Source organism: Anabrus simplex, chromosome 7, assembly GCF_040414725.1.
Source record: "Anabrus simplex isolate iqAnaSimp1 chromosome 7, ASM4041472v1, whole genome shotgun sequence".
Lineage (NCBI taxonomy): Eukaryota > Metazoa > Arthropoda > Insecta > Orthoptera > Tettigoniidae > Anabrus > Anabrus simplex.
The window spans coordinates 2,505,526-2,524,530 of record NC_090271.1 but is presented as its reverse complement, the minus strand read 5'-3'; the positions used below and the strand labels follow the sequence as shown (position 1 = coordinate 2,524,530).

General features: G+C 37.2%; 1 protein-coding gene across 5 annotated transcripts in view; it reads right to left on the bottom strand.

The window, feature by feature from the left end:
- LOC136877191 (rho guanine nucleotide exchange factor 7) overlaps positions 1 to 19,005 on the bottom strand; it is a 502,530-nt gene that overhangs the window by 392,291 nt on the left and 91,234 nt on the right. For all 5 annotated transcript variants that reach the window (XM_067151001.2, XM_067151005.2, XM_067151004.2 and 2 more), the window contains one exon: positions 8,073 to 8,253. In XM_067151001.2, the coding sequence (XP_067007102.2) occupies positions 8,073 to 8,253 (181 nt within the window). The remainder of the gene's footprint in view (positions 1 to 8,072; positions 8,254 to 19,005) is intronic.

Genomic DNA, 19,005 nt, shown 5'->3' with positions numbered 1-19,005 from the left:
GACAGTTGCTGAAAAAGCATGGCTGGTTAATATAGCAAATGCCTGAAAAGCCTTACATTTGACATGTTTTTGACATTTTTGACATGCTCTATTAGTGAAAAATATTTCCCATTCGGAATGGCTAGGCGGGCAATAATTCCATTGTGGAGATTTATTTCGTGTATGCAGTTATCAGACTGTGCCTCTTATAAGGGCTCCTGATAAGTTTACCTGCATACACCCCAGCGTCAGTGGGTAGGGTCTGACACATCCCACTCTGATGAATCTAGTGTCAGACCTAAGACGAAACGCTGGTTAATAGAGCAAACGCCTGAAAAGACTTACATCTGATATGTTTTTGACAATTATAATCAATTCGTATGCAACGAACAATACTGTCAATGCCAATTAAACTGCACTGTTTTTATTATGTCTAGCCCAAACAGACTTTTTAAAAGGAGATGGGGTCACTGTACTGTGTTGCAATGTAGACGGAAGCGAAAGACTTTCTGCCCTAATCATAGGAAAGTCCGATAAGTCACGATGTTTTAAGGGCATCGGGTACTTTCCATGCAAGTAGAAGGCACCTAAAATGCATACAGTACAGTAATCCAATGAATAAAGTACTTGCACAGGGGAGCCAGCATAGACTTCTCGTCTTTGAATATTAATTTTTTTCTTTCATTGCGTGAGGTTATGTTTGTCAGTGAATTATCCAAGTGCATTATTTCAATATCATAAATGCACCTTGTTGAATACATTATGGAAATAGTTCTTTTCCATTGGATTTGAAAGGTTTAAACTGTGAATCAATGTTAATTGCATGCAGTAACGGATCTTAGAATATTTTCTGACGCGTGAAGGGTTGGCATTTCTGAAGTACGAGTTGGCGGTTAATTCGAAATCACGTTATTCAAAGCCTGATTTTTGCATCGCAACGACTTTTAATTAACGAGGTTTTACCATATCGCAAAACGAATATCCGAGTTTGGCGGTGTGTCTGTTTCAACTGTTTACAATGCACAAAAAATAATTATCCACCAACAGTCGTGTTAATATCCGCGTCAAGAAAAGACCGTGTGTGAAAAGTGTTTTAAACATGGTGTGTAACAAATTTGTAAGTAATTTAGGAGAGGATACTAGTGATGCAGGAGACAACGAATCTTTCAATCTACAGCCTACTTTAAAGTTCAGATTAATGAAATACATAGGCCTACTTGATAATTTTCATGGCAAATATATTTTATAGCAGTGATAATGTATCTCTCAAAAAAACATGTTCAGCAAAGCAGATATATCCGTAAATTTACGCGTTCATATTTGCGTTAAAGACCACGTGGACCTCGCAGAGTGTCGTGAAATGTTTGCTCATGCCTATGTTACTCTTTCAATGGAAGGAATTTTAGTTCATTTAATTTTTTCAAAACGAACCTTCCTAAAAGTAGGGTGTGGGGATTATTCGGTGGCGGGGATTATTCGCGTAAATACGGTAAGTCATTTTGCACTCCTCTTTAAAGATCGATGACTTTCCGCTTGCCCTTTTCCTTTCAAATTGAAATGCTATCACCAACAATCCACATCATCACAAGTGCTGTTTTCATAGTGATCCGCACTGAAGAAGAAGAAGAAGAAGAAGGAGAAGAAGAAGAAGAAGAAGAAGAAGAAGAAGAAGAAGAAGAAGAAGAAGAAGAAGAAGAAGAAGAAGAAGAAGAAGAAGAAGAAGAAGAAGAAGAAGAAGAAATAGTTCCATCTATTCAAAGAGGTGTCTGATACTTGGAGCGTTTAGTCTAGACTGCCTCAACACAAAATTGAATGAATAAACCTGTAGTGCCCCATGAAGGGCAAAAGACTTCCTCGAGAGGAGGAGCTCTGTTCGACTGATCTTGTGTTTGAGATGGTTGCTAATGTAATTTTTTATAGTATTTTTCCACTGACTTAGTTATATCTACTTTTAACATTTTGCCTTTCCTTTCCTTTTCGTCTCTATTCTATATTTAGTACTTATTTCAACACTATTCACTGCACTCGTGTAAGTTTTCTGTCTATAAACCTATTTCATAACTCTTATTTTACAACTTTTCACATTTTTTTCTTCGCTTGAACCACTGTCTTTCCAATCAGTTGTGGATTGCGCTGTCCTGCCCATGTTCTCTTACCACATGGTTTTCCACTGTCCTGTTGTTCCTTACCCATGTCCACTGTCCTCTTGCGGTCTCTGAAGTGGCGTCCCTTGTTTGTAACTCTGTCCTTCCAATGATATGCCCACTATTTTCCTTTGACATACTTTTATTGCTCTGACAGGTGTAAATCAACACGAGAATGATGCATGTGTTGAGTGCCTCTAGTCTGAGCTTCCTGTTTAATGATTTATCCAGCAGTATGAAATACAGCCCCCAAATGCCTTCTAAGTCTTAACTTCTTTGTGTCAGCGAAATCAGATGGCCTAGATAAACTTATTGCAGTGCATTTCTGTCGACTGTAATTGAGTTTGTTGGCCTATTTTGTTTTGTTGCAGTTCATTGAAAGTCGTACTCTTTTACTGGTTGTATTTAGTTCGATAAGCATTCGTTGTAATGTCATCAGCATTAACAGTCTCTTCTCGTTGCTCTGACTGTAGACTTTTTTCCAGAATGTTCATGTATTTAGAATCTATTCCTTGGTTGCTTAGTGCCTGTGGTGCACTGAATCGAATGCCTCGCTGTAAGTAACGAAGGCCATGTCTTAGCTGTGATCTGGTTAAGAGTGTGAATGTGGTCTGGAGTGCTAACCTGCATGTTCACACGGTTGGTTCTCATCCACTTGTTTCATCAGCCTTGTACAAACTGGTCATAGAGATCATCTTTTGGTCCTTTCTTGTATAGTAGGATGACTGTCCTTGATTTTCACTGCTCTGGAATGGTTTCTGTTTCCAGGATCTTATTCAAAATTACCGTAATTGTTTGTACTAGAAGTTCCGCTCCCTCCTTTATGAACACATTCTAGATGCAATCTTGACTGCGGGTCTCCTTACTTCGCTTGGCAATATAGGGGAACTTGCTCTCTACTGTCTCATCATCGTGTTCTGGTGGGAGGTCATATATAACGTTCCTGATGCTTTCTTGCCTTCCAACATCCACCGTTTCCCTTTGGTTACATTCTTCTTTATTCCTCCAGTGGACTTTGTGGTTTCCAGCATTTTTCTTGGTGTTCACGTATATCTTTCTGAATTTCTTTTTTTGTCAGTGTAACAGGCTGTCGAGTGTTCTAGCTTTTCTCCCCGTTCTACGAGTGTGATGAGAGTCTCCTTCATACCGATGCTGTAGTTGCCTGCTTCTAGTATGCAGAGCAGTGAGAGTTGCTTTTCTAAATGCTCTAGAAATTTGCTTCCATCACTGTTTCTATATTCAGCCTCACTTGTTTGGGAACATACACCTGCTATTGATCTTCATTACTGCTCGTATCATTCTGTAGGTTCTTGATCACCTGGAAGTTCCCTAGTCCTGTGCTGAGGATCGTATTTGATTTTGTTCCTGTTTTCTTCTCGGGTGACTGACACGTCCATCTTAACTGTGGATTCTTTTTAAAGAACGAATTGACAACTTTCAATTTCTGTTCTCATGCAAACTAGATCAGTCTTTCACCTCTCTCGTTTCACTCTCTGTTCCTTCTTCACCTTGTGTGTACCAGCCTACTTTGCTGTGAAAGGCTCCTATGACAAGGTCTGTAGGTGATTTTTATTTCTTCAGGGTAGTCATAGCCTTGTTCAGTACTGGTCATTGTGCTTGGATGATTGGAATTTTGGATAACTTTGCGAGTAAGGTTAATGCCATTATTCTTCCAGAAACTCCAATTATTTTGTTTACCATATGTTTCACTTCATTTTTTAAAATTATGAAGCCTATGCCTTTCTGGCTTGGTGTTCTTCCTTTGTAGCAGAATAGGTCACCATTCTCTTGTTCAATTATCACTTCTCCTACTTGTCTTACTTCGCTGAGCGATAAGATGTTGAATTTAATTTTTTTTAGTGCATCGTCAAGTTCTACTTCCCTTGCTATTATTAGTTCCCTCTTTTGGGATAATGCCTTTGGTTTGATCTTGTTGCTGGGAGTTTATCCACTTTCAGGTATCCTACCTTTAATATGTTTCCTTCCTCTCTTGCCCTTTTTGTGAGTGCTACTTGGATTCCTGGTTCTTTCTTGCTCATATTGTCACGTATGTAGCAGTTTGTTCTTGTTCTTCACGATGGAGAGTGTGAGCTCAACCCTTACTAACATTTTCCCAGGTTTATCTGTGCCTATGTACGTAGGTCTTTCTGTTGTTCAGTTCGTCCCCATGTCTTTGTTGCTTTCAATAATGATGATGCTTATGCTCTTCCACCTCTTGTATTGCCTGGATACTGTGTTCCAGCTGTTTTATTTTTTCCTTAGTTGCTTTGTCTGCATTGATTGTTTTGCTCTTTGGTGTGATGCATTTGGTTTCTAGTTCCTTGTCTAGGCGCTGGATTTCTTGGTTTCATTTCTGAACTACTCGTTCTGTTTTCTCATTCCTTTGAGTTCAAAAATGTTGTCTTTATATTCGTGTTGTCATTCTCTTCTTCGCTGGTGCTCGATGGATCTTTTCTCCAAGTATCTGTTGTTTAGTTGTTTGCCTGCCATTGTGATGTGCGTTACTTTAATGTCCTCCAGTTGATGTAGGTGGCAACATGTCGGGACTGCTCTTGGTTTGATTTGGCACCAAGACATGCCGCTCTACGTCACTAGGTGTGCGGGGTGGTACTTCCTTATGTTGGACAACCTACTCTGCTAATGGCTTCCTTTTTTTTTTTTATCCTTCCAAGCCCTAAACATGCCACTCTGCTGTCAATAACATACACACACTTGCTACGAGGTCACAACGGACAGGCCAACATCTCACAGGATGCCAGGTTCATTTCCACGATATGTCTGTTTAATTCTTCTGTTCATGTAATCATTTCACACTCTGTCCCCATTCGAAGAGTTTGAATACAGTGAGTTGGCCAAGCTCAGGAGATGGTGGGCTTCAATTCAACTGTCAACAACACACTACAAAATGGTGGGGCTGAACCTATTCAATACTAGGTGGCACATTTTAATGTTTTTTAACATCTACTGGTAATAAATAGCTAAAAAATCTGGCAACATAGCATATTTTAACATTATGCTTAAAAACTCTTTATAGATCTTTGGGAGATTATCTTCCCAGATGTTTCAGAGCATGCAGTTTCACTTACTAGTGTAAGAGGGCTGCACAGTTTCATTCCAAACTTAATAACCTTATCGCTACTGCCACTTAGATCACTAGGTGGGAAGTGGTTCCTAGAGCGCGTACAGTGGCAGTCTCAATGGGTTCAGCTGCAGTGAAACGGTGTTTGTAGGAAGAAGGTGTGGAATACTCAAGACAGAAGATTTCCAAAGGTTAGTATATACTTCAGAGATGCAGTTTATCATGTTTTATTCAAGGAGCAAATCTATTTGTGACACAGATGTTATAGTCATTTGCACTTAGTCAGTACTTGGGTTTTTATGTAAGATCTAGGCCTAATTTTGGTTGGACTGTATTTGTGCTATTTAGTCGCCCTAATAAGTGGTTTCAAAACACAAACATAGGTAAAGCATGTTTCCTATAATAATAATAATAATAATAATAATAATAATAATAATAATAATAATAATTCGTCGCCATAAGACCTATCTGTGTCGGCGCGACGTAAAGCCCCTAGCAAAAAAAAAAAAAAAATAAAAAAAAAATAACAATAATAATAATAATAATAATAATAATAATGATAATAATAATGATAATAATAATGATAATAATAATAATAATAATAATAATAATAATAATAATAATAATAATAATAATCTGCAATGGACTGCAATCTTGTACAAAAACCGAGGAGCTCTCAAACCTTGCGGCCGACATCAGAAAAAGACGCCTGAAATTTTACGGACACAGCAAACGCCTTCCAGAAAACAGACTGACAAGAATCTTACTTGAGGCAACAGCAAACATCAAAACAAATAGGCGGACAACAGAAATCCGCCATGACCTGGAAAAATCAGGAATCGAAGTGGCCGACATTGCTAACCGAACCTGCTACAGAACGAAAATCAACAAGTGGGAAGTAGAGTCAGAGAGAAACCACAAGAAGAAGACAGAAGCTAAGTGGACAGAAGAACGAAGAACCACGATGAGAGAAATACTGAAGGCTGCCTAGCAAAGAAGGATATGCACAACTTCTAAGTGAGCTTTGCGTGATCAGTTTTCTGGTCTTTTTCACATATAATAATAATAATAATAATAATAATAATAATAATAATAATAATAATAATAATAATAATAATGCTGAAGACCATGTCCATTAGGCCTACTCTGGTAAGCAAAAACAATGTTCAACACACACAACCTATTATGTTTGGAATTCCTATACATAGTATCTTATAGGTTCATGTTATCTTTTATTGGCAGGTCAAGAAGATTGTGGCTCAAGATTTTTTATCACTTCCTGGACTGTATGATTGTCAATTCATACATAGTGTACAAAGCGGAAATTAAAGAGAAGAAGACAAAAGGTACGTCACACCTGAAGTTTAGGTCACAACTAGTAAATGAACTGTTACAGTCATTTTCGAGCAAGAAACGCCCTGGCTATTCTCCAGCGAACGGGTGCGGAAGGAAGAGAAACAGGTCTGATGGACAAGCAACGATCGAAAATGTGCTGAGATTATCAGATATCGGCAGCCATCTACCTGAGCTACTAAAAAGATATCGTCGCTGTACACAGTATACTACCTAGCAGCAGGAGAAACACAGTAACATGATATGCATGAAATGTAATGTTGTGTTATGTAAATCATGCTTTGAACCATTTCACAAATCATAAAGAGTATTTTCAAATTTTTCTACAACCAAAGTAAATTAGGTTTGAGTGATTTCATTATCATTTTTTATTCCATAGGCCATGTAGTATCTTATATAATTGTATTATATTGATGTCAATAAAGTAATTAATACTTTATGAGCACATTATCATAAATATTTTTAAGTGGGAAATTATTATCCCACTGCCCACATACAAACATTACCTATCTGGAATGGTTAGTGGGATAACAATATCCTACCTCCTATTTTATGAGATAAGGTGTAAATCCATAAACTAGCTGTAAATCCCTCGTCATTCATATATTTCATGTACAAATTAACCATAAAATATATTTTTTAAAACCCCCCAGTCTTTTGTCCTATAAAGGGTTAATAAAGAAGTATATCTCAATTAAATCTTTAGCCATTTTTTTTAATCTTACAAGCTTAAGGGAAAAAATATACCTTATTATTAAAATTTAAATCTTTTTAAAATGTTTCAAGTGATGTTTGCAAAATAAAATCATGAAATATTTAGTCGAGTGGATTCATTTGTAATGCAATCTAATAGTCAAATGAGGGGTTTCACGATGCTTTGCGAGGGCACACTGACACGCTATTCGGTAAAGGTCTGCCATCCCCGGTATAGTATTTAAAATAAATTTTTTCAACCACTTTTGATTTACTCGGAACTGATATGCATAGAACTGTGTTGTTCATTTTATACCAATTCCATCAGTCTCTTGTGACTTCACACAAATCTCAACTTTCTTTCCCAGTTGATTTTGTGCTGACTAGCATCTCATCATAATCCAGCATGAGAACCTGGGATGATGCGTCACAGTAACTTCTAGGAGAAGTTCTGTTAATATACAAGGCAACTCCGAAGTCAGCCTCACCAGATAAGATGTCAATGATCGACTGAGGCTGGACGAGAATGTTTCCGCTCAGCAGAAGGGTGGAAGAATTGCTTCCATGGGTTACAATCAGCGGATGGATTCGTCTACCCACCAAGTAGTCTACAAAGTAACCCTGTTATTAGTATAATTAATTTCTATGTAGAGGGTTTAGTAGCAAAATGATAGCCAGAGGTTGACAATGGTTATCTTTTCCATTCATTACCGCTCCATACACAAATATTATGATCATATAAGAGTAGAATAGAAATAAATAAACAAAAATAGCAAAATGACCTTCTCATTACAATTAAACAGGTAAAATACAAATACTCTTACATTTCAGATTTTTCTAGAGGATGAAGAAAATTCTTCAACAGTCCCTGAAGCTCTGCAACATTGGCTTTTTCTGAGTCAATCAGATCTTTGAGTACCAGGTTGCGGTAAGCCTTTTGTTGCATAACTAATTCCAGTGGCAATTTTGAAGGGGACATTTTTCCTCCAGCAGGGCTGCCACATTCTGCAACATGACACACAAATAAGAATTACTACTGTACATAGTAATTTCATAAGAAATGAGGAAAGATAGCATTTGCTACATTTAAATTATGACCTTTCTGACCAGGGCAGGGTCCACTCTATGATCGCCACTTCGCTAAAGATTCTCATGCAGTCATTGCCTGCGTTAGTGCCAGGAGGATGTGTTGGCAACTGTTCCAGGAGCTGCCTCTAACATATGGCCATTCCATCTGCTGCCGGAGTGATCTTGAATGGAGTGAACCATGCGCATTTCCATTGCATAAAGTCAATTCTTGGCAATTTTGTTTGCGGGCATGTGTAACAACATTTCGGTAGATGTATCACTTCAATTGTAGTGGCACTTGCTTTCACATCAACTACGCTGTCGTTAGGGCGTCCACTTGGACGAAGTGGTGTGAAATTTCTTAACGACGTGTTGATGAGGATAAATCTACAAACAAGTCATCTGCCCACGTAGGATGAACACGCTGCTGGTGATGTCACGCTGACCAACAAGTACGGCACACTATTTGCTGCTGAGATGAGGACAAGGAGAATGTCGTGCATACTGCTGCTCAAATGCAAGCTCGAACAGCCTTCAACTAGTCAAACTATCTTCCTGCATCTGCCAGGAAACATACTTTTATAATGATGTTTCACACCCTATAACAAGTACTTCTTCTTCTTCTTCCGAATTTGGCCAACTGTGGACCGCATAGAACTTAAGGCTTGTTGGTCTTTCTTCTCTTCTCTTCCCAGAACCTTTTCATTCTTTCGCTTCGTATTTTTCTCTCCTCCTCAGAGATTATCCGGTTGGGCTTCTTTTTAGGTGGTTTGTCCTCAAAAAATTTGATTTTGTTGATTATGTTTCTAAACTCTTTCCTTTTACTGATCACCTCTAGTGTAATTCCAACTTCTTCTGCATCTCTTTTGACCTCTTCTACCCACTTAGTGGTGGCCTTCAATCCTACAATGTACTTAAAGATCTTTTTGGTCAGTCTGCTTTCATCCATCCTTACTAGATGTCCGTAGAAGTTCAACCTTCGCTTCCTCATTGTGTCTGAGATCTTTTCCGTATGTTTATAAAGATCCTTGTTTTTCCTTTTTTTCCAGGTTCCATCAGTAGTTTTCTGGGGTCCCAGAATCTTCCTTAGGATCTTCCTTTCTTTCTTTTCCAGTTCTTGTAGCTCCCCTTTTTTATTCAAAATAAGACACTCTGAGGCATACAATCCTTCTGGTTTGATTACTGAATGATAGTGTCGGATTTTGGCCATGTAGGATATTGCCCATTTGTTGTACTATTAAATGCAGTAGAAACTAGTATAAATGTAATTCAATTTGAAAAACTTATAATTAACTTTGTGTTCTTTTCTTTTTAATATTTAGTACATCTTTAAAAAAAATTAAGATTGAAATGTACTCTTGACACTAAAGTGGACATTTTTTAAACAGTACTTCATTCAGTAAAAAGTATGAAAGCATCAGTTACAAATAGTGACAATAATCTCAGTCTTTATGGTAACCAAAGAACCTGACCCCTTCAGAGTGCATCCCAATGCTGGGACAGATGTGGACTTCGAAACAGGCAGTGACCATGTGGCACATGATCTAACAACACTTCGTCAAAACCTCGACCAAGTAAATCAATATGAAGAAAGCACCTTCTAAAATAAATTACCCCCAGGGGTCTAAATCTCACATGGTCTATTTGGATTCTGGGGTAGACCACAGAAATGTGCAAGAAGGTAAGTTGGGAGTACCTCAAATCCCCGTAAGAACATGACTCTGACTAATGTCCAATAACGGACCAACTATATTGGTATTATTTGACTAATGATCTCGCCAAACTTAAAAATATCATAAATAAATCTAGAGAACGTAACATTAAAATTATTGTACATGAAGAATCAAGTTACATGGATAAATGCCAGTCTTATTCAGAAAATTACAAGGTTTTTAAAGAAAACCTGCGCGAACGAGTTAAGGTTGACAATCAATCAATGCTTGACTCCAAAGGGGGCATTCCCTACTCGTCACTGCCAATTTCGCTCAAATTTATAAAACATGCAGGGGTTGGCTAGAAATGAAAGTACCTGAAGTGGGAACTCCAGATGGCCAAGCATATAGAAAATAAAAATAAAAATCTTGACGCAGCTCTCGCACCGTATAAGCCACTTACGTTAGATTGAACGCCTAGCAGTTGTTGGCGAAGCGATAAGAGCTCGGACTGATAATTCGAAGGTCGTGGGTTCAACTCCGCGTGTGGAGACTGGCTTTTTCCTCTCAACTTTTATATTATTCATTTATTTCAATTTATTTTATTTATTTATATGCAAAAGACATATAGGACGTCATTTTTAATGAGCGCATAATTGTGGAAAATTTTTCCGTTGCAAACTTTCCCGACGTGTTCAAACAGAAATTCTTCTTTTTTCTCCTTTATTGGCTATCTCCCCTCCTTGAGGAATGCGCCATAAACACGAATAGTTATTTCGCTGTAAGATTCGTTTTCACCTGACAATTGACGGTTGCTCCTGGCGGCTGTACACAAAAAATAGATTTTTGGTGCAGGTAGAAGAAAGTCTGACAATGAAATCCTAATTTTTTTACCTTTTCTATGCTTTTTGCATACAAATAAATGAATAAAATGAATTATTCACCCCTTTGCTTAATTGGAGAATGAATAATATAAAAGTTGAGAGGGAAAAAAGACAGCCTCCACGCGGGGAGCCGAACCCACGCCCACAACCATCGAATTACCAGTCCGAGCTCTTACCGCTACGCCAATTACTGCTTGGCATCCGCACTAACTGGCTTATGCGGTGCGAGAGCCACGTCAACATTTATATTTTTATTTTTAATTTCTATACGCTTGGCCATCTGGAGTTCCCACTTCGGGTACTTTCATTTCTAGCCAAACCGTATATGTTTTATAAATTTGAGTGAAATCGGCGGTGACGAGTAGCGAATGCCCCCTTGTCAGCTGTGATGTAGGATACCTTTCCACCGTGTCAATTAAACTGGAAATAAACTGTATGTTCTAGTTAATGGACATGCACCAACTAACATTAGCAACAAAGAGAAACCAAACAATTTTGGAATCAATTAGACAACATTTAAAAAAAAAAAACATCCAACACATCATGTCGAAGTACTTCAAAGCCCTAGACTCCTACAAAATTCTCTCTCAACATGATTCCAGAAAAAAGAAAATTTACTTAACAGGTTCCACAATGAAAATAGAACGTAGACAATATTAAAGATAACGAAAATTTCAGGAAAGCAGCAGCAAAATTAGATCGACAAAAATGGTCACAAGAACAAGCAGGACCACTAACATTCTTGGTGAACACACTCGTACAACTCAGACAACAGGCCTGGCATAACTGACATAACCAGGTTTCAAGAGTTTCAAATATTAGAAACATAGTTACTAAATCATTACGAAAAATTTGTAAACAAAGTGAAGAAGTAAAACTGGAAACTACAAAGGAAACATAACTCGCAAAATTACTAAAGAATGTTCAAACAAAAATTAACTAAATATTGCCCACCATCACTCCATTAATTGCCTACATTAACAGTGAAACCCTTGCAACATATTTTTCTAAACTACTTAACTCAAGAAATGTTTCAGTTCAAATTTTCCCAAAGTAGCCTCATCTAGTTTCAGTCCCACTGAATGTCCAGGAAATTAAGGAAGTCATTCAATCACTTAAAGACAAGAAGACTGCAGGGGAAGACCAAGTAACTACAGAACTGCAGGAGACAACTTCATCATGAAACTTTAGGAAATTAGGCAAATTCCTACAGTTTGGATAACAGCAATCATACACACAGACTGATCCAAACAACTATCGGGGAATCTCTCTCCTGCAGACCACTTACGATGTTATGAACCACACTGCGCATCAACTGGACCAAGAACTCTGTAAATATCAAGCTGGATTCCGAAAAGCAAGGTCATGTGTAGAGAAAATCCTTAACTTCTGTAACACAGTCAACAAAAATTATGTTATACTTGATGACAGCATGAATCACTTCTCTATGTCTTTGCCATGAGAAAGTGGAATATGACTGAACCACGAGATAGAAAATATGTTACGCAGAAATGAGAATTCCTTTTAAACAAGATATGTTGCCCTCAGTGCTGTTTGTGCTTGACTAAACAAGGCAATTCTGACATCAACATAGATTGCTCTCGATGGAGTAATGTAACCACTTCATGCCCGCGAAACTCTTCATAGTGTCCACACAAATATTCTCTCAAGTTTCCCTGACTTTCTCTGACCTACTAACAAAAAGTTCCCTGACTCACAAAAACTGAGTGACAAATTAATTCACTGAACAGCATGTTTTACAAGGAACAAAAAAGGAAATTCCAGCCTCCACCATTCCCATAGCTGGCTCAATTCTCTCTCCACTTCCTTTTTTTCAATTATTTATGGAAAAACAATTACATTGATGGCACTTTATATATAAAGGTAACATGCAGGCCTACCTTTATCTTAGCACTTCCAAGGAACTAACTTATTAATAAGAATATTCAAATATGAAAATAAAATTATTTTACCACAGCAATTTCATGTGGATTTAAAGCACTCTTGTGTTAATGTAGGTGAATATAATGAATTCCAATTAGTCTAGGTCTATATTTAAAACAGTTTTCAAATTTGAAAGATATGAATGAAAAAGAAAAGTTTGCACTTAGAAAGTTACAAAATAATTTATTAACATCCACCTGTTCAATACAATCCTTATAATTAGGATGCAATTATTACATAGTGTTTGATATATAATAATAATGCTACTTGTTTTACTTCCCAGTAACTACTTTTACGGTTTTTGGAGACGCCGAGGTGCCGGAATTTTGTCCCGCAGGAGTTCTTTTACGTGCTAGTAAATCTACCGACACGACGCCTACATATTTGAGCACCTTCAAATATCACCGGGCTGAGCCAGGATCGAACCTGCCAAGTTGGGGTCAGAAGACCAGCGCCTCAACCGTCTGAGCCACTCAGCCCGGCCAGTGTTTGATATGGCAAGCATCTTCAGCCATTAAATAGGTCAGGGCCCTGAGTCAGATGTTATATATAACACTATCCCTAAAATCTAATAGTTCATAATAATATTGTAATTAATGGTCATTAATTCTCCAAAGCAGTGGAAAGTTATGCTAATTTTAAATTAAGTCATAAAAACTTGGTTTTGTTGACTTCACATGTGACAGGGATAAAAAGTTTTTTACAATGTCAAAAATTATGTAAAGGTTGATTCTATAATTAATTATCAAAATGATAAAAAAAAGTCTTGGTATTTACAATAGTATTTTCCAATGATTGTACACCATTAGTTATAATATGATGTGTGGATTAATTAAAAATTTTCAATATATTAGAATCTCATCCTAGTAATAATTAAGAGCGAGAGTCGGGTACATAATGTTTCGTAGTAGAATAGCTGGTTGAGCGGCGAATATACATGTTATGAACAGCCTAATGGCACTTGCCAAAGAATCAACTATAAGGAATTGATTGATTTTCTCCAAAATCTTTTGTGGAACAGGTGGATATTAATAAATTATTTTGTAAGTTTGCACTTATCGAAAATATTACCGTTTTCCTTTTATGTTTTCTTCCCTTCAATTTCAACATCCTGCTTTTCTCTTTCAGTTTTCAACTTTTTCTGTATTTCCTCCAAATCTTTCAATTGTAATTCAATTTTCCTATTCTCCATGTTTTTCTTTTCCTCTTCTGATTGCTCTTTTTATACCAATCAATCAATCAATCAATCAATCAATCAATCAATCAATCAATCAATCAATCAATCAATCAATCAATCAATCAATCAATCAATCACTACTGATCTGCATTTAGGGCAATCGCCCAGGTGGCACATTCCCTATCTGTTCTTTTTCTAGCCTTTTCTTAAATGATTTCAAATAAATTGGAAATTTATTGAACATCTCCCTTGGCAAGTTATTCCAATCCCTAACTCCCCTTCCTATAAATGAATATTTACCCCAATTTGTCCTCTTGAATTCCAACTTCAACTTCATATTGTGATCTTTCCTACTTTTAAAGACACCACTCAAACTTATTCGTCTACTAATGTCGTTCCACGCCATCTCTCCACTGACAGCTCGGAACATAACATTGTCAACATACCATTTCTCAATGTCTTTGAACTAGATCTCTTCTTTAATGTATTGAATAGGTGCTTAAATAATAAATTTATTAGCAACCTACAAACATACCACTTAGTCGAGCAGCTCGTCTTCTTTCTCCCAAGTCTTCCCAGCCCAAACTTTGAAACATTTTTGTAATGCTACTCTTTTGTCGGAAATCACCCAGAACAAATCGAGCTGCTTTTCTTTCGAATTCTTCCAATTCTCGAATCAAGTAATCCTGGTGACAGTTCCATACAATGGAACCATACTCTAGTTGGGGTCTTACCAGAGACTTAAATTCCCTCTCCTTTACATCCTTACAACCCCTAAACACCCTCATAACCATGTGCAGAGATCTGTACCCTTTATTTACAATCCCATTTATGTGATTACCCCAATGAAGATCCTTCCTTATATTAACATCTAGATACTTAAAATGATCCCCAAAAGGAACTTTCACCCCATCAACACAGTAATTAAAACTGAGACAACTTTTTCCTATTTGTGAAACTCACAACCTGACTTTTAACCCCGTTTGCCTACTGTCCAACTCACAACATTATCGAAGGTCCTTTTGCAGTTGCTCACAATCTTGTAACTTATTTATTACTCTATACAGAATAACATTGTGTGCAAAAAGCCTTACCTCTGATTCCACTTCTTTACTCACATCATTTATATATATATATATATATATATATAAGAAAACAAAGGTCCAATAATACTGCCTTGAGGAATTCCCCTCTTAATCATTACAGGGTCAGATAAAGCTTCGCCTACTCTAATTCTCTGAGATCTATTTTCTAGAAATATAGCCACCCATTCAGACACTCTTTTATCTAGTCCAATTGCACTCATTTTTGCCAGTAGTCTCCCATAATCCACAGGTTAATCGCAATACAATCCATTTGACCTTCTGAATCCAAGATATCTGCTATATCTTGCTGGAATCCTACAAGTTGAGCTGCCTTCTATTGAACCAGTTATTAATTATTTTTTGTAACTGATACCTTCTTCTTGAAGCTCGGATCGAGGTAAGCATACTTCTATTGATAGTAACTTTCCTTAAACCACCAACGTGTTTCACATTATCAAAAATTATTCTCTGGGACACAAGTGGATCTTCTAAACGATTTTCGACTCGTAAATGTTTATTGACAGAAGAGCCTGTCTCAACAAATGCATTACCATGGGATAAAATGAAACAAAGTTTCATTACAGACCAGAGATCTTCATATTTCTCATCTTCTCCTAAAAGTTTGTAGTAAAATTCATCCAATTCCAAGGCATCCATTCTTTTAGAAATGAAGTCGTTAATTTGTTTGTTGGTTCCTGCATTGTTCCGAGCTTCCTCGGTTAGCAGACAGAACTGTCGTTTGGCCTTTTCAGCACTTGTATCATATATTCTTGTATGGCTGTGGAAGTTTTCAAGAACGACATCAATCCTTTTCATTGCCAAACTGGATTTGAGCATCTAGGGCAGAGAGACTCCGTGCTAAATGTGATTTTAGAGGACTTTTCTCTCTGAGTTTTTCTAACATGGTGTTTTTTGAACTCATTCTTACAAGTACCTTTTTCCTTTTCAGAACATGTAACTTGTTTGAGTAAACTCTTGGCAACATAACCAATATCCACTTCTACTGAAAGCAGATTGGCACTATCTGTAAGTCCACATATTTTAACTTTTAGGAAGTACTTGCTTCAGCTATCTTTCCAGACTTAACAAATCTCATTATTAAGTTCTTCAAGCAACGTATAAAGGTAAGGCACCACAGGTTTCCAACTTTGAAATCTTCTGAGGAAAGTTTCAACATCTGACAAAACACTTCTAAACACACAAAATTTTGCCTTAAGTATTGGATTCTTCACACCTTCTCCAAGGTATTGAAGGTTTTTCTTTTTTTTTTTTTTTTTTTTTTCAGTGTACTCTTCCACAAATTTGTCAATGTGATCATACATTTTAGGACCTTTATCAACACAGCGTCCATTTTCCACTGCAGTGCTTGTTGTTATGTCTGTATATTTAGCACATCGAGCATGCTTTAAAAAGATTGTACAGAGATCTGAATAAATGAAAATGTCTCAATCAATTTTGGAGATCCCAGTTTTCATGGCTCCCTGTAAGCAAAGTGCATATGCCTATATATTTTCACACCAGGCAAATTAAGGCCACGGCCGCTTCCTTCCCACTCCTAGCCCTTCCCTGTCCCATCGTCGCCATAAGACCTATCTGTGTCAAGCGACGTAAAGCAATTAGCAAAGAAAAAAAAAGACATTTGAACTTAAAAATTATATTAAATTGTATTATTTATATATATATACACACACACACACACACACTTTTTCGCAACCGAAGCAATTACAGACTGGTTCGTCAAGAAGCTATTTACTGAGTTCAGTCGGCATTTGAAAGCACAGTGCCGGACATTGAGTGTGTTGCGCTTCAATCAAGCGACTCGTCTTTGACTTCTAAAAAATTTTGGGACTTCATATTCATTAATTATATTGTGACATTCCGCCTCATTCGCTGGCTCATTTAACTTTTCACCTCTTCTTGTAAACATTATGAGACAGTGCTGAAATTTGCGTGTATTGTGCTACTATTCAGAAGATCGCGCCTTACTTCTTATAAGTGACTGATTTTCTACTTCTTCTAGATTTTACGATTTAAAATTGCACCGTGCCAATCCCCATTAACATATTTTGCCTCTTCAACTGTTTTTGTGAAAGACTCACTCTTTTATTTTCTTATTTACCTATGCATTGTTTTTTGCATTTTATTCGGCTGATGATGACCCAGATTAGGGTCGAAACCGGTACCGCTTCCGCTTTTAATTAAATAGAAATGAATTATTACTACATTTCATATTTATTTGTATTGAATAAGTTGAACTACCTTATTTATTATTTCAAATTCATTGTGATACATTTCAATATGGAACATTATGAAATTTTTATCTTTAGAACCACACACAAGTACTGGTCGAAGGATTGTATCACATGATATGTTTCATTTTTACTCAGCTGAAACTAGTCCCAAGACTGATGTAATATTATTTACTTGGGGTTCAACTAATTATTTCAAGTTTTGTGTAGGAAATTCCACACTATCCTTAGTGGTTCTGTGCAGGGCTGAGTAGCTCAGGCAGTCAGCCCCATGTCCGTAGATTTAATAGGAATTAAAAGCACCTCAGCATCTCTGAAAACCGTAAAAGTAGCTAGTGGGATGCAAGACCAATAAAATTACTATTAATTTACCGGGTCTGCATGTGATTACCAACTGCATTTACATGTACTTGAGAGTTGATGTACCTGTAATACCTGAACCACAACCTGTTACAAAGGTGCTTCATTATTTATGCATTTCACTTTGTAAGCCACCCTTTTTACAGAAGAAGAGCACATAATACAAGGTACATATATAACAAGTAATGATTTAATCATCCAAAATAACAAACCTGAAAGAATAACGTCAGCCGATGATACACCCGGAAAAACATTTTAAATTTCAACAACACATGGCAACACAGGATAACCAACATGACAACTACAGAAAGGATGTATGGGAAGCAGGCCGGGAAATCCTAGAGGACGAGATCTTACGTGACGTTGTAGGGAAAGAAACGTGAGAACATTAACCATTTTGTCTGACTTTACTCAATATATTGCACCGCTTACGACCTGTACATGCCGTATTTTTTGGCTATTAATTGTACTTCATCATCACACAAGACGTTCAGAGCGAACTTGATTTGTTTACGTTCAGAGGAGCGAGCAGGCGAGTCAGCGACAGCTGTGTATGTGATGTAGCTGCAGGGACAAGCTAGACTACCCGCCTGATGCCACGTGTAGCCTGCATGGCCTGGTATGTTCTGGATATGAACGTCACGCCTTCATGAACATTCCATTGAAAAAAACTTGAATCTTCTCTAATAGTAATCGCAGCGACTTGAGCGATACGTCATTTTGAAGAGGATAACATAAACGTCTCAAATTGCAAAATCTCAAGGAAATCCGTCGAGGGATTTGCGAGATAATCAGCCTCAAGACATCACGTTATCTGATGACGTAGGAGCCCCAAACTGAATATAAGGATAGCTCACTTTACCCAGATCAGACAGCCATAGCTGAGTGTTCAGCCTGACTCTCCATGCTGCAGTGTTCGTCGAAGTGCTGACAGTATCTTTGAATATTTAAAGTCTTCATGTGGGACTTAAACTCTGACAGTCGTGTTCAACTTATAAATTGTGCGTGTGTGAATTCTAATGTATAACAAAGTCTTTATAATGGACATTGAGTCCATCAGTTAAGTTGAACTTACAATTTTTGAGTGTGTTAGAACTCTGTTTGTGACAAGTCGTGTCAGCAGTAAAGTACAACTTATATTCTGTGCGCATGTACAGTAGAAACTTCTTGATATAACTTACTTTCGTTCTTGTGGAACTGAACCAATATTAATTTAAATGTGACACTACTGCAATATTCTAGGAACTGTGATATTCCTCTTTAAATCTCAGTCAGCAGAGCTTAATCTCTGAACACATATCATTAATTTCAGTGTGACACTATTATGTTATACTATTA